Source organism: Mya arenaria, chromosome 2, assembly GCF_026914265.1.
Source record: "Mya arenaria isolate MELC-2E11 chromosome 2, ASM2691426v1".
NCBI lineage: Eukaryota > Metazoa > Mollusca > Bivalvia > Myida > Myidae > Mya > Mya arenaria.
Window position 1 is genome coordinate 6,833,219 of NC_069123.1, and position 22,780 is coordinate 6,855,998.

The window sequence follows — 22,780 nt, forward strand, 5'->3', positions numbered from 1 at the left end:
TCTAATTTCAAATTTACATAGTTTGCCTACAAAAAACATAACTGGTGTCTTTTTTGACAAGTCCCCCGTTGGGCTCAAACCCGTAACCTCTAGGTGGGAGGTGGACACCTTAACCTCTAAAAAAATAAACACCAGTGTCCTTTCAGAACTCAAGAGATCTTATCACTCCAGGAGCTTGAACCCATGACCTCCTCAGTGAGAAGTGGACACCTTAACCATTAGACCACTCTTAACCTTCACTTCAACCTTCCACTTACATTGTCAGCATCTGTGGCTGTTACTCGAAGGATTGATGCACCCACTGCAGTTTCCTCTGGGATAACCTCAATGTAGTTGTCTGGATTGAAGTTGGGCGAGTTAACGTTACGCTGTACACCAATTGTGACGTCTGCCGTTGCTCGCTGGCCAGGAGTTAGACTGTCATAGGCAATCAGTCTCAACTGTAAAAACAAATTGATCGTTAGTAAATCAAATTCTGACTGATATCAATTTACAATACAGAGCCCTCAATAAGAACCAGCTGCCCGCAAAAATGGCCGGTTCAAATTGCAATAGGGTCTGTTAAAATTTTTGAAAATGAATGATTTTTAAATAGAATAAGTAGCAGCAGGTCAGTTACTTTAGTATTTTATATGCTTCAACAAAAAGTACCTGCAGTAATGTAAAACAGTTATACAGTATAAGTGTTTTAAATGATCCTTTTTCATTTACTATAATTTTGATCAAACTGTTTAAAGATGTAAGGTCTGATACTAGCAAAACTATTTTTCGGTTGCAGTTTTGATGTTAATGTTTCTCGACATATTCATAAAAGAAATGAAAGAACTTTGCTGCAAGTAAATAACAGAACTTGGTTGTTATATTATCCCATATATTTACTTCCAAACCTTAGACAAACAGCTTATGACAACAAATATAGTGTGGATATATATCAACTGTTGAAAAGCTGAATTCTGATAAGATCTGCCCTCAACAATTAATACGAAGCTGAAATCTGATTGGGCCTGCCCTGGATAAGTATTTACATAAACAAAAGAATGTATTGAATGCTAGTTCAAGTCCATTAATTTATTATGAGTTATCATGTGATTAGTAAATATTTCCATTGGTAAAACAACTTTGAATATTTCTATCAGAGTCGTAAGGCATGAAATTTCTATCAGGGTAGAAAGGCATCAAGTCAGTTATGCAGACTAACTGTATATTGAAGGGCCTTGTCCGTTGACAGCACTCCACGAGTGAAGATCTGTCCGTCAGTGCCAACAAAGAAGAAGCTGGGAGCTGCGCCAGTTCCTATCACCTCGTACATCATTTGACCCTGTTCAGGGAAGAAGAGATTCAGATTCATCTTATTAACAATAGTACAAACAATTTATCAAAAATTAATGATTCATGCTGTTGGCAAGAGATTGCAATCAGCATGAAATATCTATGAAAGATCTGTGGTATATTTAAATTAATAGGCCCTAATTGAAAATATGAAGGATCGTATAGTTTTGTATAAAAAACTATATATACAAAAAAATTATACAAAAAATGTACTCGGGGATATATATTTGTATTGTGTGAAAAAAACAATATAAAATAGTGACCCTTGGAGAATTTTTTTAAGTTTAAGTCCAAGCCTACCATGCCTCATTCATGTACCCCAGGAATCTCTACCGGTCAACACTAATGTTACTGGCTTCTGGCCTTTGGGTAGATTGATGTAACACAAGAATGTGTTTTTAAGTTGTGGGCCAAGCTGAGAGCAAACACTGTATGCCACCAAACTGAGGGGTGAAAGCGAAAAGGTTCTATCTTCTTTATTTAATGGCAACTTTTGTATAACTAAAAACTTCCAATACATTTATATACAGTACCTGTCCATCAGCATCAGTAGCAGTAACAGTATAGATGCGAGTTCCGTTAACACTGTTCTCCTGTACGGAGGTGGAGTATGGCGTGTTCAAGAACCGAGGCAGTACAGCCCTGGTGATCTGGATGGTCACTGATCCGTCTGTGCTTCGTCTTGGGTTCCCGTTGTCAGTAGCACGTACAGCAAACTGTAAGAAGTAAGTAGATGATTACTTACCCTTTAATCCGATTATGTTACAAGAGCACTGTGAGGTAAACACAAATTCTTAGAAGCTAAACTCCTGAAATATATCCATTCTAAATTCAACGATTTCAACTTAATTATTCCTCAAATACAGACGAACCTTGCTATGTTGAACTTGTTATCTCGATGTTCTGGTTATGCCAAACTGTTTTCGAATGTGTTGGTTGTAGTTACACATGTAGTATTTCAGTGTTTTCGAATGTGTTGGTTGTAGTTACACATGTAGTATTTCAGTGTTTTCGAATGTGTTGGTTGTAGTTACACATGTAGTATTTCAGTGTTTTCGAATGTGTTGGTTGTAGTTACACATGTAGTATTTCAGTGTTTTCGAATGTGTTGGTTGTAGTTACACATGTAGTATTTCAGTGTTTTCGAATGTGTTGGTTGTAGTTACACATGTAGTATTTCAGTGTTTTCGAATGTGTTGGTTGTAGTTACACATGTAGTATTTCAGTTATATCGAATGTTTTGTTATCTCTAAATATTTCCTGAGGTCAGCAACTTCAACATAGCAGTGAGTTTTGACTGTACGGTATAAAAAAGCCTCGACTAAAACCTAATATATTTGAGCACGTACCGAGTACTGGTTAAGTGGTGCCTCTGTGAGAGATTTCCTGAGGAAGACCTGTCCAGTTCCTGGCATCAGGTAAAAGAACTCCATGGAGCTACTTCCTGTCAGACTTCCTGTTGTGTCGGCAAGCATCGAGTATGTGACATCATCCTGAAAAACATCATGTCAAAGCAATGTTCAATAGAAGTATAGGCGTATGATTATTATGAATGATAAGATTATTCAATACAATTCACCCATGCAATATGAATTATATTTTTAGCTTCATTGGGCGAGTAGGTTTATAGTAATCAGAACAAAATTTGTTTTTTAAAATTCAACTGAGTTAAGATTAGTTAGAGCTAGTTAACATACCAAGGATCTGAATCAAGAATATATTATACACAAGGGGAGGTAAATTTTTTCTACATGTATTGGCCTGCAAATGTACAATATGCTCTCTAAAAGAGTTTCAATGGCAAAATCCGCTATTTTGGCAATTTGTTGTAATAAAAGATTTGTTTTTTCAATGACACATTGATATTTTTGAGTAATAGATATCCGATGCTTGTAACCTTATTCGGATGAAATAATTATATACATTTAAAACTCACTTTTTTCTAACTTTGAACGGTCATACATGTACATTGATCGTTTTTTTCATTTAGGAATTATGATAATATATTAAATAGATTTAAAAAATCAAACATCAATTTAAAATTATTGTTAATCAAGTTGAAGCCTTCCCTAGTTATATTGGTTCACTTACTCCGTCTTGATCTGTAGCAGTGATGGTAAGCACAGCATTGCCGAGTGGGAATGCCTCGCTGACCGAACGACTGTAGGAGAATTCTGAGAACTGCGGCGTGCTTGGGTTGCGTGTAACCAAAATTGTAACATCAGATGTGTCCTGCAGTCTGCTGTCTGCCGAGTCATAGGTGATCAGTCGGAGTGTGTAACGCTCCCTACCTACACTGTCCTCCTTCAAAGATCGGGAAACAATCACGTTGCCGTTGTTGTTAACACTGAAGAACGTCTGCGCTGGGTAAATACCAATACTCTCAAACATCAGCGTTCCCTGCAAGTTCAAACAAAATATTTTTGTAAATTATGAGTACATTCTTTCCATAACATCAGTAACTCATGCAATTTGTAAGTTAATAAAATTAATATCCTAACAATTTTCTTTTGATTTTCTTCTCTTAAGGATTCAAATATTCTGCATACTCAAGATGATATACAATATTTACAAATATTTGTTTGCATCACATAGTTCGCATCTATACATTAATATATCATGCCTCAAATATAAACGCTGCATCACCAATCGTTCAGAACTGGTCCAATAAATACTCTTTCAAACAAGGTAAACAAGACTTTCAAAACAACATTAAGCGATTCGGCTTGGCTCGATATTCTTAATGCTCGTATTTTGACCAGTCCCTGGAATATCAAGCCATGGGATCTCGCCTTTTTACTTTACAGTCATCTACAAACCCTGTAACACCCATCAAAAACATTCCAACACTAGAACATTTTAAACAAAATATACCTGGAGATCCTGATCGACAGCTCGCACAGTGTAGATGGATTGGTTAATGGATTGACTGTCCAAGATAGAGACCTGGTAAGGCTCGTTGGTGAACACAGGTGGGTTAAGGTCACGTATGATGGTCACGATCACAGTAGAGTCATCGACGCGTTCTGGGATGCGCTGATCAGATGCACGGACATTTATCTGTAGAAAATAAAACTCGGGGGTAGATTAAGCTTCAAATTGAACTACTATTCAAAAATGCATTTTGGGTTGGGCTTATCAGATGATGGACATTTATCTGTAGAAAATAAAATTTGGAGGTAGATTAAGCTTCATATTGAACTACTATTTCAATACGTTCTGAGTTGAGCTGGTCAGATGCACTAATACTCATCTGTAGAAAATTAGAGTAATACAGGGATAGACTAAGCTTCAAATTTGAACTCCTTTGTTAAGCCAATCAAACATTTGTGGTAAGGGATGCAGCAGGGAGCGGGTCATTTTCAAGACCCAGCCAAAATTCCTCCTAAATCTAAAGCTCTTTATAACGAGCTTAGAGAACTATTCTGGTTTCAGTATAATATGATAAAAAGAATATGCAGAAAATATACCCAAATACATCATTAAAGACTAATATATGCCAAACTTTGCAGCAGGAACAAGAAATACAAAAAAAAACACATTTAAAAAGGAAACGTTATTTGCGGGTAGGGAACCTTTATTTTATGGGTTTGTTTTAAAAATGAATTGAATGCATATCTTTAAGGATGGAAGCATAAAAAACAGAATTTCTCGCAAAAGGGGTACAAGGTACTTCCTGGCAATTTCTTTTCAACATGAAATTTCGTCTTTTTAAAGATTATTTGTCATAACTAACTTTTTCTATCAAAGCTTCTACAAGAAAAGCTTAACTAGCCACCAGTTTACCTCAATTATTTCTGGCTGCAATAAAACATGCAATTACTCATGGTTATGGTTGGTATTTTTATGAACCCACCAATGAATTGTTGATAGATTCATGCCAATATTGGTTAGAATCTATCAATACTTTTGTTTAAAACATTAAAGCAGCATTTGTGTTATATATATATATTTTTAGAGATTTTAAATAGGAATTATGTTTACAATAATCACAATTAACAATTTTTCATTTATTGAAATCAAATTTGATAAGTTTGTATTTTGATTAAGTGAAATAATCTACCTAAGCCGATTCAGCTTAAAATGTTTACAATTATATTTACGATTTTTTTTTAACTTACGTTAATCTGTGTCTGAGTGAAGTCGTCAAGGGCTTGGACCAGCCAGATTTGTCCATTGTCAGGATGGAGGTAGAAGTGTGTGCTAGCGATACTGTTAAACCCATTGTCCACTATGCTGTACCGAATCACATCCTGGAGGAAAAAGATTGAATATTAATTGATGCAAATAACATTTGACAATGATTCTTTTTAACTTGATGCCAAAACTATTTGCATTTCATAAGTTATGGTCCACTGGCACTGGATTTTCAAACTCAGTTTTGTTTTTGTTTTGTTTTTATAATTCAAAGCTAAAAATTACAATGCCTAAAATGTGTACAATTATTGATTTGTAATTTCATAAATATGCACTTTGTTCGGTCTATAGACTTAAAAAATAATTTGAGTTTATCTGGCGCCAGTGGTTTTGGTCCTACATAAACTGTTGAAAAATTATTAGACAAAAATCCTGCTTCTACTAACATTGTCTGCATCATTGGCAGTGACCCTGTACACACTACTGCCAACTGGTGTGGCTTCGGCCAGCGTCACTCGGTACGGTTCTTCCCTGAAGACTGGTCCACTTGGGTTCCTTGTAACCGAGATGAGGACAGTTGCCGTGGCAACCTCATATGGAATGGCCGAGTCATAAGCTCCCACACGTAGCTAATAACAGACCCAACAAAATTTAATATAGAACATGAGAAATAAATTAAATACATGGTGTAACTGAACTTGAGTTGCATCTCTAAAGAATATGATTATAAACATTATTTTCTTCTAACTTCCAAGCAAAAACACATAGGCAGGAGAAAAATATATACTTTTTAAGGAGCAGAATTTGGGCCCAAAACCCCCTACATTACATTAAAAGTAGAAAGAAGCAAAATTAATATATATGGAAGCTGAACAGTATTGGACTATTAAAATCAACAACAAATTAAAAACTCAGTATTATTTTTAATACTTCAAAAGTTTAATGTACAAATTGCTCAAGATAACAAAAAAAAATGAAAATATTTGGTTTGACCAAAAAAAGGACTGGTTTAACAATTGTTTATTTTTTTTTAAAAGATGTCATCAATAGATTCTCCTTATTTCCCACTAAAGGCTTTCCAATTAGCATTTTGTAATGACCAAATGATCTTGAATCTATTTCAAAAATTAAATTTTAGAAATACACTACTAAATATTATTATAAAAACGAAGCCTTACAGTGTAAGAGATCTTGTTGTCAAGTCGGATATCAGATATCGCAGAAACGATACCAGTGGTGGAGTCGACTGTGAAGTAGCCAGGAGTGTAGCTGTCTCCGAGCACATTGTAGACGATATCACCGATCAGGTCGCCGTCTGTTGCCGTTACACGGTACAAACTCGTGCTGAGGTCTGTCTGCTCTGAGACAGTAAACCTGTATGGTGTGTTTACGAAGAACGGAGGCTGGTTCCTGTCAACGTTGATCGTCACGGACACGTTCGTGTAACGTGTGTTAATCCCGCGGTTGTCACTGGCTTGTACAATCATCTGTATGTACAATTGGATAAATAAGTACAATTATTTTCAACTTATTTTCAGTTTTAACTTTTATTGGATTTTTTTATTATTCAAAATTATTTTTCAATAAAAGTATACAATAATCGTACACGCCAATTCATTCAGTTCTTTTATGTACATGTTTTATGCTTCAGTTTAATCAAAATATAAGGTATATATTAGCCCCAAAGAGTGAACGCACCAACGTCTTTTTTTGTCTTAATTAGTCAAACAGGGGCAATAACTCAATAACTATTAGTTACTGAGTTACCTGCCTTCTTTTACATATGCAATTTGTCTTTGGCAACATGTGTTCCAATATTCATCGAAAATTTTGGAGTGAATGCCATCAAAAACATCCGACGCAGGCAACACGACTGCTGACGATAACACCAAAGCTATGATAAAACATTTATTTTCATCCCCAAAAGCTTAACACAAAATCCTGAGGCACTGACCGTGTATCTGTTAATAGCTGTGTTCCTGTAAAGTTCGCGCCTCACATAGACATCACCATTGTCAAAGTTGACAAGGAAGTAGTCGCTTGCATTCAGACTGGTTGGGATCATCCTGTATGTTATACGGTCCTGTAACCATATAAACAAAATCTTTGCTACACATTTGTAGATTGCCTTTCATTAATCTAGTTAAACATATTGATGTCATAGATGGATTAATTAAATTATCACATATTTCTAAAATGTTTCTTTGTTTGAAGTCAAAAAAGAACCATGTGGCCGTGAATATTCAGTCTGTACCCGCAGTAAACAAACATAACTTTCATGGGTATTGAACCTCAAACCAAAGGGTGAGAGTAGTCTAGTGGTACAGGTATCCGCCTCTCACCAAAGAGGTTGTTTGTGGGTTTGATCCCCACAAGGGTACTTTTTCATGGCCGCTTAAGATGGACACCAGTCCCGGTTTCTACACAGGAAACAGACTAGAGCATGATTCTATACGCTGTCAGTTTTTATCACTATCGAGCTAAAAAGAAATTAATTAAAACAAAACTAACCTCACACCATTTATAAGGCTTAACGCAAGACTGGGGTTTATGGAGCAAATCCATCTTTTACTAAGCCCTCAGTTCCTACATAGACACTTACCCCATCCTGATCAGAAGCTTGGACGTCAACTGCCCTATTTCCAAGAGGGAAGTTCTCGTTGATCCTGACCTCGTAACTCGGCAAACTGAACACGGGGGCATTCGGGTTGCGGATAACGTTGATGCGTACATTGGCAAAGCCGTAGGTGTAGGGGTAGAAGCTGTCATAGGCTCGTAGGGTCATCTACAAGGTAAAGCTTATATATTATATTTACATTCCTGAACTCCATTGTATGTGGAACCCTTGAAGTTTATAGAACATCAAACACAAGGGCTAGCATATTTAATCATAAATGTCAATGATTCCACAGTGTTTAAGAAAAAAAAAACAATCAACTCTTACCAGTTTCGTTCACTAACAAACTAAATCATAATTATTATGGAAATATATATAATTATGCCCCTTAGTATTCATCAAAATTATCTTACGAGGTAGAAGGACTGGATTTCATTGAGTAAGCTCTGTTTGACAAAGATCTGTCCGTTCTGGTTTATCATGAAGAACGAAAGTGCCGAGCCATCACCTGTGGCCTTGTAGACCATGCGATCCTGAAATACCAAGTTGATTACATGTCAGAGATAACTACAATGCAAGTCTTGTGGAAACTGTTTCAGCTGGATTTTGCACAAAAACGCTACCGAGACATAACAATTTCCGTAGAGATTGAATTGTACTGTCATAGTTTTGAGCTGGAAGCTGTATACTCCAAGCTGGCAAAACCATGTTACTTGAAAAATATGGCAACAATTGGAATCCTCAAAAAGGACTATCATTCAATCATAAAATAGTAATTTTTTTAATACACTAATCAATTCTACATTAATTTGAAATAAAACCGATCATTTCTCGCTCAAATCCAGATTCAGTCAGCAGGAAATAGAACTACTGATCATTTATATTAACATTTTTTTTTTAATCGAAAATTCAACACTATTTACAATAAACAGCCAAACCGCGATTAGAATTTTGTAAAAATATAATTAAAATTTCTTTATAATACTTTTACAACATGCTTTTATAAATAGGTCACTAGGTCACTGACCTACATACAGTATGATTATTTACCTGTAGATCATTATCTGTGGCCCTGACTGAAATGATTGGCGTTGAGCTATTTACAGGGGAAGTCTCAGTAATTGTGATCGAGTAATCCTGAATGTCGAAACGTGGGTCAAAACGATCTCGCGTAATCTCAATCTGAACAGTTGCCGAGCCAAACTTTTCTGGGTATGCGTGGTCACGAGCACGGATGGTGAAGGTATAGGTGTCTAGTGTAGACTCGTACAAGTAACGCTGGACATAAAGGCAGCCACGCGAAGTCAGGAAGAAGAACTGTGAAGCAAACTGAGTATCAAACTGGTTCTGGTTATCGAACATTTCGTACGACAAAGTATCACCATCAGCATCACTGGCATTCACACAAAGGACAAAATTTCCTAGGGGAACATTCTCCGATAGTGTTCTTCGGTAGAAGGTCTCCAAAAATACTGGACTGTTGGGATTGCGTACAACATCAATCAATATGTCCTCCTGTGCCATGACAAGTGGGAAAGCAGTGTCGTATGCTTCAACAGTTAGGACGTACAGCAGGGAGCTGTACTGTTCGTTGCGAACTGATCGGAAAATTCTGACTGCCCCAGTCACAGAGTCGACGCTGAAGTAGTCCGTAGCAGGGAAGAAGCCCAGAGTCCTGTACCGTATTTGTCCCTGAAACACCAGCGCATTAATTTCAGTATTTTAAAAATTTACAGGGAAAGGATAATTGAGCATGTCATTGACATCAATTGAGCTGAAACATGCCTTTAAGTTTTATTTAATGTTTTAACAAAAGCATTAAATACTTCATGACCCAGATCTTTGTTTTAATCATCAAGCTCTAGAAAATCATACTTTAGTTAATTAATTAATCCGACTAGCTACATCGTTCTTGGATCCAATTAAGACCAATATTGAATACCAGCCCTGGATAGGTTTTTCTCATTTAAGTTTTGTGAATATCTGTTAAAGCATACCACAAGGTCCGAGTCCCGAGCAGTGACGGACATGATGGTCTGGTTGAGAGCCTGGTCGTAATTGATGGTACGTCTGTAGGGCGTGTTGACAAAGAACGGGGGCTGGTCAACCTGTCTAGTGATCAGGATTCTCACTGTGGCAAATGCGCTGCGAAGACGACTCTCGGCACGTATAGTCAACTGTAATACATACCCATTGGATAATTGATGTACAAAAGATTTTTTTAATTTTGCAAATTTTAAACCTCAGCAAGTTATCACAAATTTAAATACAGCATAATACATGACTAGTTCATATCTAGAATTAAAACATGATCTATAAATAAACTAAAGTGCAGTTTTCAAAGAAAGAATAAAACACTATATTGACCCGGCTTTTAACAGACTGGAATCATGTCATAACGGAGGATTTCATTGCAAAAATTTAAAACAGTTAATTTACTTATAAGCTGTAAGATGATATACAGTGCATATTTACTGCAAAATCACAACTGACCAGTCTTTTGCCTTCGGTCAATTTTAATATTTTGGTCAATATGACTGATCATTTGTGAAACACTTATATTGAAATATAATATGAAATATTGAAAGAACTTATTGCTAAAAATTGTAAAACTGGTGAAAACTGAGGAAAATGGGGGATACACCCTCGACTCCATAGCTGGTGTGACTAACACAAAAATTGCATTACTACGCCCTTAGTAACTGTTTAAAATAAATGATCTAATCAGCCCATTAAAATAGGACTGAAAAAAACCCAAGAAATTTTGATAAATCATTCAGTAAATGAAGGGAGGGTGCAATACATGTTAAAACAAAACAACATACAAAGTATTCACTGATGAAGGGATTTCGAACGAGATCGCGTCTCACTGAAACTTCACCACTTTCACGGTCCAAGTAGAAATAGTCCACACCGAGACTTGTGCCATTCACAAGCACGTACGTCACAACATCCTGAAATAAAGGGACATGACCTTTTAATATGTAGAGGATAATTGTTTGTTTTGGTGTAAGATCATAGTATATTTCAACGAGTGAGAACCGTTAGCTTTCAATCATAAATATTAAGTTTAAAAATCAATTCAATATTTTGTCAGAGTAAAACAATCAAGTGCATGATACTCGACATCATAAGAAATGACACATCAAGTTTAAAAAAATTCACTCCAAGCAGATAAGATTAATTAAAAGATCAAAACTACCATGTGAACATAGATATACTATACATCAAGGTAGCGTCACTCACGTTATCTTGATCAATGGCGTTCACATCCTGTATGTTTGTACCGATGGCAGTGGTCTCGGGTATGGTAACCTGGTAAGTTGCCGAGGGCTGGAATATCGGGCCGGCCTGGTCACGTTGAACGAAGATCGTCACTGTTGAAAAGGCACGTGCAAGTGGATATGCCAGGTCGTACACAAGGATTGCCAGCTGCAAGAAGTGAAATATTTTTTTGAATTTATTGCATTATAAAATTGGACCCCCTACCATTTTTGAATGGAAGAATTGGTGGCGTCTTAAAGAAAAACTTTATCCCGATTCTTCTGCTTTTTGGTCAATTTTTTTTAAAGCATTCTTCATTACTAGTCAAATGGCACAATTTCAACAATTAGAAATTTCCCCTTATTAAGAGCCTCCTACTAGTGCGCATTGACAATTCTAGGAAATACTGTTTTGCCGATTTTTGGACGATCTGGTGTCTAGCCCCTTTAAGGTAAGCAATTCATCTTGATCCACCCTACTTACAGTGTAAGACTGCCTGTTCAAACCGTCCTCTCGCAGACTGCGGATAATACTGATATCAGCCGTAGTTGGGTCGATTTCGAAGAAGGACTCTGCTGGGTAGTTTCCATAAGATTCATATCTCAGCGATTGCTGAAATTAGCAATATACACATTGAATTTTAAAACATGTCTTTCTCCTATAAAGCTTTATCCCCATTTAATTGTTTTGAGGCATAGACTAGTATCTGAGTTTAAAATTAACATTCACACAAATTTAGGGTGTTCGTCTGGTGAGCAGAATGGTAAGTGCTGTCAACTTATATGTATATAATAACAATTTTTTTATCCATATTAAACTGGCTACATTTGAAGGTCAAAAACAATGACCTTAATATCGTTAACTTTCAAAATTCCAAATAATCGCACTGAAATTCAATGTTTTGCTAAAATTCAATGCTGCATAAATAATTATGAGCCACATACTAGAAGATCTCTATCCTGAGCCACAACACCATCGTAGATGACACGGGTAATCGTATTGTCAGTGAATCTATTTTCGCTGATCGTCACTTGATAAGGCTCGTTGACGAACAAGGGTGGGCTATTGTCACAGACGACAGTGATGAATACGTTAGCATCAGCGGTCCTTGGAGTCAAACGCTGGTCAGAAGCTCTTACGATGAACTGTAGACATATTTAAAGACAATAATGCTATGAACATAACAATTTGGAAAAAAATCACACAAACGCGCTATATTGTTCAAAACGTTTAACTAAACATTCAGATGTTATGACTTTGAATAAGCTTTTTACTTTTGTCTTGGAATGAGCCAATTTTTGTGTAAATGTCTGAAAACCAGTCATAAGAATGTTTTTCATATTTACGTTTGAAAATTGCTACTTAATAGCTAAAAACTTTACTAATGCTTCAAAAAAATTTAGTTTTCCAAACATTTTTGGGATTTGTTCTATTGTTAGTTATCATAAAAGACTGAAGTGAAGGCATTGATGCTATTATCAGCTGATTCTGAGACAAAAAAATAAAAGAACCATTCAACATTGTCAATCTGTGAGATAGCAGCTTTAATGACTTTGTATTTTAACCCACTCTCAAATCATTATAGAACAAGAAGGCTACAAAGTTGGTTAAATAGTAATAATATAAATTTATAATCATCCAAAACATAGCAACTATATGAAAAGCATGCAAAATGTTTAATTTCTAAGCAGTTAAAAAATGGTATCCTTCCCAAAGAAATACTTTCTACATTCTTATTTTGACATCCATCCGACTTTTTACAGAAACCAATGTATATGTTTTATGTTTCTTACCGAGAACTGTTGGTTTGTAGAGGAGATATTGCCGAGGGAACGCCGCAGGTAGATCTCACCTTGATCAGGAGTGATGTAGAAATAATCTGATGCAAAGTTGTTGAAGTTGTTACTGATCGTGTATCGGACTCTGTCCTGAAATGGCACAATAGCAGTTGTGTTAATACATGAAGTTCACATTATACATAACAAAGACAAAATAATTCAAGACATTCAAGCCAAAAGGTAGCAACACACTATATGATATCTTTTTTTGAATCCAATTCCTGCAAACTGAATGCCTCTACAGCAATGGGAGCCAGGCATACTTTTTTAAGGAAATGGTCAACATGATATCATCCTGACCTTTGACTTACCAACCCCTAAATCTAAGGGGTCATCTACTGAGCATTTACCAAGTTTGAACAAATCTTTACAAGGTTATTTGAAAGTTTTTGAATGGAAACTGTGGTGTGCCTCCAATGAGGACGCTGGCCAGAATTAATCTTTTGAGTCTGCCATAATTCTTCATTTAGCAAGTCATTGCAAAATGGACAGCCTTAACATTAAACTGGGAAATAAATGGTAAATTTGATGATAATAGGTTGGCAAATTGTAAATAAGCTACACCTTTATCATAAAAACTAATGTTTTTGAACACCAAATTATCATTGTCGGACTGTTACGTTGTTTTTTTGCAATGGCTACACAACTGCAACACTTTCCAAGGCTATTACAACGATCTCTACCTACCCCGTCACTATCGGAGGCTGATACATTGACAACCATATCTCCGAGGGCGAAGTTACATGGAATGTTGAGAGAATAAGATGGCCGGTCGAAGCTGGGAGAGCTCGGGTTCTGGTTGATGCTAATGTCAACACTTGACTCGTCAACACGGGAAACATCAGCCGAGTCATAGGTTCTTACTCGGAACTGAAGTTTGAACGCAAGGTCATTTTTACACATTATAAATCTACATACATGTAACTATTATATTTAATGTTCAATTAACATGCAACTGGTGAAATATATGTTTACCTTTTAAGGAGAGTCAAAATCACTTTTAACCTGAACATATATACAAGTATCAAAAACACTGTTATTTCTTTATAATCTTAACCATTTCAATGAGACCTAGCATTATCTTGCAGACCATTATATTAAACTGAAAATATTCAATAACTTGTATCATTACAAAAATGCTCTGTTATAATTGATAATCAACCTACTGATCTGCTATACATTCAATTAATTAAAATGAAAGATCCCTTACCGAGTATGCAGCAGGTCCGTAGTAAAGGTTGTCATATTGTAAGGTAACAGCGCCACTGAGTCTATTAACCTCAAAGGGATAGCTCGTTGAGATGGCCTCGAATACAAGGTCTCCGATCTGGTCACGGTCGATCGCAGATAGTGTCAAAACTGTGGTGCCAATGGCAGTCGTCTCGGCGATTACTCGAGAGTACGGTTCGTTAGTGAACACAGGTGGGAAGGCATTACGCGTCACTGTTATGGTTCCTGTGCTGTTGGCGCATCGCTGCGGCAGTCCATTGTCACATGCTCGGAAGGTGAACTGAAAATATCATATATATTTGAAAGCTATTCCCACAGCACATTTTACCAATTTGGGGCCTTATTCAATAAGCAACTTAGATTGAAGTTAAATTTACGATTAGAAACTAAGTGTTTTGATTGGCCTGTATATTTAGCTGACCAATAGGCTGAATGGAATCACTAAGGCATGTCTAAGGATAAGGATAAAATCAATATTGAAAATGGTGAGTCTAAAATAAAAAAGCCCTTCTTAAAATCATCATACAATCATCAAAATATTGATTTCCATAAACAGTCCAAATAATGAATCAGGAAAAGCTAACTCACGAAGAACTGGTTGATTCCATTATTAAGGAGGGATGCTCGCAGCCAGATTTGGCCACTAGTTTGGTCCATATAGTAGTAGTAGTCACTTCCAGTACTGCCCGAGAATGATTGGGATGTGATGTAGTAGGAAATTGAATCCTGAAAAATAAACAGGTACATATAGATTAAAAGATAAAAAAACAGTTTGAAGTTTTTCTGACATGTTTTCATTTATAGCCTGGTGCCCTGGGGTGAGTTTCAATAAAGATTTTTAGTGTATCTTAGTGTCATAGCTGAACTCGAGTCAGCAATGAAAATAAACACAAGTTGAGTAAACAAAAATAAAAATAATCCATGTACATGTATTGGTAATCTTTATACAGGTTTATGATAATTGAAGTTACGACTAAAATCCTTCATTGAAATTCCCCCCTGGACCTTAACTTCAAAGCCTTATGCTCACCTTATCTTAGGTAATGAAGATGGCATTAATTTCACTAGGTCCTTTTTTCAAAATAAGGGTTTGATCAACATCACAAGGTTGAAAATTTGTTACACCTTTGTTCAATCAGGGGTAAGCACCAGTCAAATGAATATTTTTTCAGGTTTTGAATGCATGATTTGAATGATTTATGTAAACAAATTACCGTACTCTTGGTAACTTACAAATTGATCATCATCAGTTGCTGTAACGTTGAGTACAACTGATCCAACGGGAGTTGTTTCACTGATCGTGTTTGTGAAACGATTCAGGGTGAACACCGGGGTGTTGGGGTTGCGCACCACGCTGATTGCAACAGTTGACGTGGCAACTTGGTTCGGGCGCAGGTTGTCGATGGCTGTAACCCGGGCAACGTAGAAGGAACCATAGTTAGAATCTAGTCTGAGACTGGTGGTTGTGGAGATTCTACCAGTCACTGTGTCTAGACGGAAGAAACTTTGGGTGGGGTAATCTCCAATGAGGGCGTACCTTATTTGACCCTGAAATGTATAATTAGTGTCTATGTAGATCTATGTTGATTTTTTTAGTAACTATTTCGTATCACATTTCCAACAAACCTGACAAGTCAGAACTTATTACAAGCAAGTGAAGATTTCATCTCTCGTATAGATTTACAAGGACACAACTATAAACAGTACGTATGTTGTTTATTATTATGAAATGTATTTTGGGCCAAAGGCCTTTATTTACCAAATAAATACTTGACTTGGTCATGTCCCCACAAAAATATACATTTTGCTGAATACGAAAAGGAGATTATTATTAATTTTATATCTACATCATTCACAAATATATTTTTAAAAATATAAGTGAAGTCTTCTTCAAATGCAATACTATAAATGTTGATATTGTACCATTAATAGGAAAATCAAAATTAAATACATACCACAAGGTCATTGTCAGTAGCATTGACATTAAAGACCTGTGCTCCAATTGCTTCATACTCGCTCAACACAACAGAATACGGTGTGTTTGTGAAGAAGGGAGGGAACTGGTCACGGACAACGGTAATGAACGCCTCCACAAAGGCCGTCTTACTAGGGTTACTGTTGTCATTGCCAACTATTGTCATCTGAATGAAAAAAAAAATACGGTAAGGTTTGAAAAAATACAACAAATATCAATCTAGGTATTAAGGAATGTGAAGTAAAACTTAAGTAATTATTTTCATTTTTTAATAATAGTGAAGGGTAAACACTTGTTCTTTTTAATATGAGCAAGCCATACCCTGTATTCTCGCTGTACATTTCCGAGCAGTGAGCGTCGGACACAGATGGTTCCCGAATCCACTCCAAGACTGAAGAATTCAAGGGTACCGGCATCCCCGGTGGCGGAGTACGTCACGCGGTCCTGTTTGCATGATAGTTATTCATTGATTTGTAATGGAAGTAAAGTGACAAATGTCACAAAGCAGCTGTAGCATGAATCTGTTAACCATAAGTGTAAGTAACATAATGAGTTGATAACAAATTATCCGCTAGATTTCTAAATATTTGTTTATTTAAATTTCAGTATGTAAAGGCTGCAAGCCATAACGGTTTACTGGGATATGATTTTTTATATCAATTTGACTTTTTTTAAAATCAAAAAAAAAAAATTTCAGGTGACCTAACAATGTTTTTTTGGAAACTTAATTTGAAAATTTTATTGCATCTTTTTTTAAACATATAAACACACATTGTTTATGAAAGTGTTGATGATAAAACTTTTGTAATTGATTAATTGATTGTTTGGTTGATTGATTGTACATACGCCATCGTTGTCCTCAGCTGACACAGTGATAATGCATGAACCAAGACTGATTGTCTCGTTAATGGTGACTCGATATGGTGACTGAAGGAACTCCGGACCATTCTCGTTACGTGTAACCGAAATGCTGACAATGGACTCTGCGATCTGATCACGGTACTTTGTGTCATAAGCCTGAACTCTCAGCTGAAATACACATAAGTCATTATACAGTAGCTACACTTCACATTCAAGTTGCATAATGAAATTGGAAGGAATTTAGTCACCTTGGCATCAAAAATTATAACAATTTTTTTTTTGCAAAATCCTCAAATTTTCCCCATATAAATTCATATTCACCATTTTACAAAGCTAATGATTTTAGAGCCATATCCCACTTTTCAAAATAAAAACCTTTGAAACAAATCAGATTTGATTTTTTGAATGATAGCTCGACGTTTAGTATCATGCTATTGTGTTTACTATAACTTTGGTACTTAAATTCAAAGATTTTATGTACACACTCCTTTTTTTTCAATAAATTAAAAAATATATGGTATTTTAAATCCAAAAAAAGATTCTCATCAAATGGAAATAGAAACCTGCAACATTTTTCCGCACCCCATGTTTTTACTAATAAACAACAGACAGAATTTTATAAACCATTCTAAAAAGGCGACAACTTATAGACTCTTGTTTCATATGATGATGCAATCAATATTTCTAAGTAGTAATAATATCTAGCAAATGTCTATTTTTTTCAGAGTAGGCAATGCTTTTAATTTTTCAAGTAAATATTTCAATTTAAATTGTGATGTTCACTGTATATTGATATAAAATTCTTGTCCTTGATATTGTTATTCAATATTTGATAGGGCCACAAAGTTTTTAAGAAATAACATACTTCATAGTTGAAGTTGTTTTTGTCGGTCCTGAGGTCGTTGCGAATGGACACATCGCCAGTCCTCGAGTCCACACGGAAATAGTATGGCGCAACATCGTCACCTACTACCACATACTCAATCTCCTCCTAAAAATTAAGCGAGAAAATATATCAAAAATAGAAACAAACAGGAAATAATGAGAAGTGACTAATATTTTGGTATATTCAGCATAAAGCGAGAATTTATTTCATATCAATAATTTCAGTCGAAACTTTTGTACGCTTTATAAAATGAAATAAAGAAAATGGAAATCTAGTTCAGTGGGAAACAAAACCCCAGGTGCACAACATCTCTCAAACATTCCCCTAAGGTTTCATAACTCTAGGTAATATAATCATTATGAAATCACAGATGGACAATCATTACGAAATCACAGACAGACAAGAACACAGACAGACAAAGGCAAATATATATGCCCCCCCCCCTCCCCCACACCCCATTTTTGTGGTGGCATTAATAATATCTGTCAAAGTGCGTATGCACAAATTTAATCTTCCATCTATGAAAGCAAACCAACCTCAAGATCTGAGTCAGTAGCTGTAACTCGGAAGACAGATGTACCGGTCTGTTGATTTTCTGAGACAGATGTACCGTATGGAGTCTGCACAAAGATTGGTGGGTTACGTGTTCTGCTTACTAACACCGTCACTGGTGCTGTGGCGAATCTTTCATTTGGGAACCGCTGGTCACGAGCCTGCACTATCATCTGTAAACATACAATCATGCATAGTGAATTCAATGTTCAGTGGTCCAGTGGTATAAAATGTATCAACATACATTTTAAAACCAGGGTAAAGTGTATGCCTCAAACCAACGAGGTAGTTGTTTGGAGCCCAACCTGGGCTATTCAGAGTGTACGTCTCTTATCCAAGTGTGCCTTTGTTGAAGCCCAACCTTGGCTTCTTAGGGTAAAGTGTTGGCCCCTCATCCATGAGGTCTGTGTACACCTCTTACCCAAGACGTCCTTGGTTTGAGCCCAACCTTGTCTTCATAGGGTAAACTGTATGCCTATCACCAAAGCGGTCTGTGTATGCCTCTTACCCAAATGGTCATTGGTTCGAGCCTAAGCTTGGCTTCACAAACTGATACAAATACTGGCGGTGTTTTTGAAAGCATTTATTTTTGATGGTTATAAGATTTATTTAATAAAATTGTGAGATTGGAAATTTTAAACTGGGTTTATTTGAATTTGTACAGTAAAATGTTTATTTGTTCTGTCATTGAGCATTCAGATGAAGTTCCTGATCTTTGAGTTTGTTGTAAAATTCATCACAAGAGGTTTAAAATTAGTAGAAATACACACCTCAAACCTGCTGGTTTCAAGCGCGTCGTTGTACAGTGGCTGTTTCAGGTAGACAAGGCCGGATCCCTCAAGAATGTAGAAGAAGTCTAGACCTCGATTGATGTTCGGGTTGAATTGGTCATTCTGGGCCACAAATGAATACCTCACAACATCCTGGGAAAATAAATGATCTTGAATTGAAATGGATACCATTTAAGTCATGTCCAAAATAAAACAAATATTTGCCATGGTTAGAATCAGTCTGTAAAACTTCGTAAGAGTGATCATCAGAAATGGCACAACGTGAATTCGAAGCTCAGTAGTAGAGCGAAACAGTTGTTTCTCCCAGTTGTTGATCACTGTAAATCTTTTAGGATTCACCAGTCATTTAATATTTGTGGGTTTAGTATAGTTACAATCTAGTTTCCAGTAATTAGTATTTCCTATAAATTATTTACAATGAAGTTAAAGGTTTATCACTCAAAATTTATGTCTGTTATACATGTGTATGTATTGATTTTAAATAAGAGTTTCACTTTATTAGAAACAAAGTTCTCAAGACATCATTGACAATATCAATTATTTTACCATTCAGAGAAAAAATCCCATCAAATTCAAGTTAATACTTACACCATCGGGATCTGTGGCAGTTATGTTGAAGAGCTGATTTCCAATGGGGTAATATTCGTTGATTGATTCCGTGTACGACGGGAGTGCAAAAATAGGAGTGCTTGGGTTTCGCGACACTGTAATGGTTACAGTTGCCGTGGCAACTAAACGAGGGGATAGGCTGTCGTAGGCGGTGACAACAAACTGAAAGCAAGACAAGTATATCATTGAAATGCTGGTAAGATAAAGAAATAACCATTCAAAGATAAAAGTAAATGGTTCATGATATTGTAATTTATCTATTTTTTAACATATTCATTATATTTATAAATATTTCTGTATTTCATTCTCTTTTTTTTTTCAACAACTACCTTTGCAGCAAATTTTGTACAAATTCTGAATGGAATGTCTTCTTATCTTTACATTTCAAAAACTGAACTAGTAATTTGACACATCTAAAATAACGTCATACCTCGTAAGTGGAAGTTGATGTGATCTCGGTGCGCAGATTGTTACGAACACGAATTATGCCGTTTGTGACATCAAGACTGAAGTAATAGGCTGACTGGTAGCTGTCCAGGAAGTCATTCGACATTCCATACACTATGGATCCCCTCAGATCAGCATCAGTGGCAGTCACTGTGTAAATGTTGTCTCCGACTGCTCGATTTTCCAGGATGTTTGCCCTGTAAGGCTGGCGAATAAACACTGGTGGTGCAGTGTCACGGGTAATGCTGAACACACAGGTGGTGACGGCAGTTCTGATTGGATTGCTCTGGTCGCTTACCACAACATCAAACTACAAAATAGTCATTTAGATTACAAATGAATTTGATGGCAATTTATAATTCACTGTGTATATAGGACACTGTCATCGGTAAGATGCAGGCAAATATTTATAAAACAATCTGAAAAAAACCCACCACACCTTAAAAACTCTAATACCATAGATAAGACGCTGTGAACAAATCTCAAAATTGGTATATTTATACCTGGAATTGTGCAACGGAAGAGTCGGTGAGAAGGGCCTTGAGCTGGATATAGCCAGTGTCAGGGTTCAAATAGAAGAACTGTGTATCTATGAGGTCTGTGTTGCTCGAGAAGGAGTAGCGTAGAGTATCCTGCAAACAAAGGCATGCAATCATGAGTCTCGTACGATTTTGCAAAATGGAAAGCTTGCTTACATTATAAAACAAGGGCACAGCTCGTGATACTCTTGTCCAAAAAGAGGCTTAACAGTTCATTTTAAGTCAAGAGTTATGGGTCTTGCTAGACATGTGCGTATTGTCTTTAGCAGCATGTTAACCATGTTTCTACCCAATATATTGATTGGTTCTAGAGTTGATTATGCCCAGATTGTTTTTGAAAATATTTTGGTAAAAAAATTAATTTATTAAAGAAACCAATTCAATGGATGAAATAATTCCATGGAATGATCAAGATCTCTCCCTGTAAAACATTTCCCATACCCCATCATTATCCGAAGCTGTTGCATTGAAGACACCAAGCCCGATGGAGGCAGACTCTGGAATGTTTGCCCGACAACTCTGGAAGTTAAACGCCGGAGCACTGGGGTTCCTGTTCACAAAGATGGTGGCTGTCGCAGTGCCATACACAGATGGGTAAGCCGTGTCATAGGCCAGAAGCTTCATAAAGTAGGTCGTTGATAGAAGGGCATCGGAGCTGATGGAGTTTCGCAGAGTGATTGTTCCCGACACTGGGTTCACGTCGAAGAAGGTCGGAGCAGGGTAGACACCATCAGACAGGTATCGGATTTGTTGCTGAAAAGAAGGTATGGATACATTTGATTTCATCACCATAAGCTTTCAATTCCTCCAATTATTGTCAACCCAGATCTGAACACATTCGCTCATTGACAAAGAATGTTTAACCATCAGTAAATGGGAGCCGTTTGTAACACGTATCTAGATTTTTTTTCTCAATATTTTTGGAAATATTATATGATAAAATACCGAAAGTACATACAAGCCTGACTCTATTCAAATCATAGAAATTTTTAAACTTTCTTAAAAGCCCCAAAATAGTTAAATGACTTTCATCTTGGGCTCAAGGAAATGTCGATCCCTATAAAATACAGTGTTAGAAAGTGTTATTGCCGTAAATCATTGAATATAAGATGCTAGTGTTTATAATACAAAGCCAATGAAATGCATGAAAAAAAACAAGAAAAAAACTTTAAATCTCTTGTATGGTATACAGGTCACAATGAAAAAATGTCAAAATACGGAGCCCCCATATTAAATTTTGTTTTGACAAATTTTATTAATTCATGAAAATGGCAAAGGTTAATAAATAGTAGATCAATTGCACGCCCCAAAAAAGTATACGCCATTTTCCTCTCTTGGGCTACTGATACTAGTTCAACTCACCACAAGATCCTGGTCACGAGCCGATGTAAGCTGCACTGTGGAGTTGAGGGCTTGGTTCTTGTTTATGGTAGTCTGGTATGGCAGATTGACAAACACGGGTGGGAACTGATCTCGAGTGATTGTTATCCTGGCCGTTGATGTACAACACTGGCGTTCTGTCACTCGGTCATCACAGGCTCGCAGTAAAATCTGATGGTGAAAATAATGATGATTAACACAAGATCTGGGTCATTTAAATTTAAGCAAAGTAACTATTTTCATACATTTTAAGCAAAAAGTAAGCCTTTCTCCCACACAATCTTATTTTACTAGCTATTTCAAAGTTTAGAGAAATAATTCTTAG

The 22,780-nt window shown here is 36.3% G+C and overlaps 1 protein-coding gene across 2 annotated transcripts in view; it reads right to left on the reverse strand.

The window, feature by feature from the left end:
- Positions 1–22,780, reverse strand: part of LOC128207496 (uncharacterized) — an 81,294-nt gene that overhangs the window by 23,020 nt on the left and 35,494 nt on the right. For both annotated transcript variants that reach the window (XR_008256719.1, XM_052910451.1), the window contains exons 48-81: positions 22,438–22,626; positions 21,517–21,828; positions 21,040–21,168; positions 20,520–20,846; positions 20,069–20,251; positions 19,460–19,612; positions 18,674–18,862; positions 18,117–18,242; positions 17,237–17,419; positions 16,712–16,834; positions 16,371–16,556; positions 15,649–15,963; positions 15,004–15,141; positions 14,396–14,695; positions 13,873–14,055; positions 13,141–13,275; positions 12,292–12,492; positions 11,831–11,959; positions 11,330–11,515; positions 10,909–11,037; positions 10,081–10,260; positions 9,134–9,775; positions 8,497–8,616; positions 8,069–8,251; positions 7,421–7,549; positions 6,645–6,953; positions 5,913–6,095; positions 5,451–5,582; positions 4,204–4,389; positions 3,421–3,729; positions 2,679–2,822; positions 1,863–2,045; positions 1,199–1,318; positions 258–440 (exon numbers count right to left, since the gene is read on the reverse strand). Coding sequence is in view for 1 of the 2 variants with exons in the window: in XM_052910451.1 (XP_052766411.1) it covers positions 258–440; positions 1,199–1,318; positions 1,863–2,045; positions 2,679–2,822; positions 3,421–3,729; positions 4,204–4,389; positions 5,451–5,582; positions 5,913–6,095; positions 6,645–6,953; positions 7,421–7,549; positions 8,069–8,251; positions 8,497–8,616; positions 9,134–9,775; positions 10,081–10,260; positions 10,909–11,037; positions 11,330–11,515; positions 11,831–11,959; positions 12,292–12,492; positions 13,141–13,275; positions 13,873–14,055; positions 14,396–14,695; positions 15,004–15,141; positions 15,649–15,963; positions 16,371–16,556; positions 16,712–16,834; positions 17,237–17,419; positions 18,117–18,242; positions 18,674–18,862; positions 19,460–19,612; positions 20,069–20,251; positions 20,520–20,846; positions 21,040–21,168; positions 21,517–21,828; positions 22,438–22,626 (6,819 nt within the window). In the remaining variant the exon portion in view is untranslated. The remainder of the gene's footprint in view (positions 1–257; positions 441–1,198; positions 1,319–1,862; positions 2,046–2,678; positions 2,823–3,420; positions 3,730–4,203; positions 4,390–5,450; positions 5,583–5,912; positions 6,096–6,644; positions 6,954–7,420; positions 7,550–8,068; positions 8,252–8,496; positions 8,617–9,133; positions 9,776–10,080; positions 10,261–10,908; positions 11,038–11,329; positions 11,516–11,830; positions 11,960–12,291; positions 12,493–13,140; positions 13,276–13,872; positions 14,056–14,395; positions 14,696–15,003; positions 15,142–15,648; positions 15,964–16,370; positions 16,557–16,711; positions 16,835–17,236; positions 17,420–18,116; positions 18,243–18,673; positions 18,863–19,459; positions 19,613–20,068; positions 20,252–20,519; positions 20,847–21,039; positions 21,169–21,516; positions 21,829–22,437; positions 22,627–22,780) is intronic.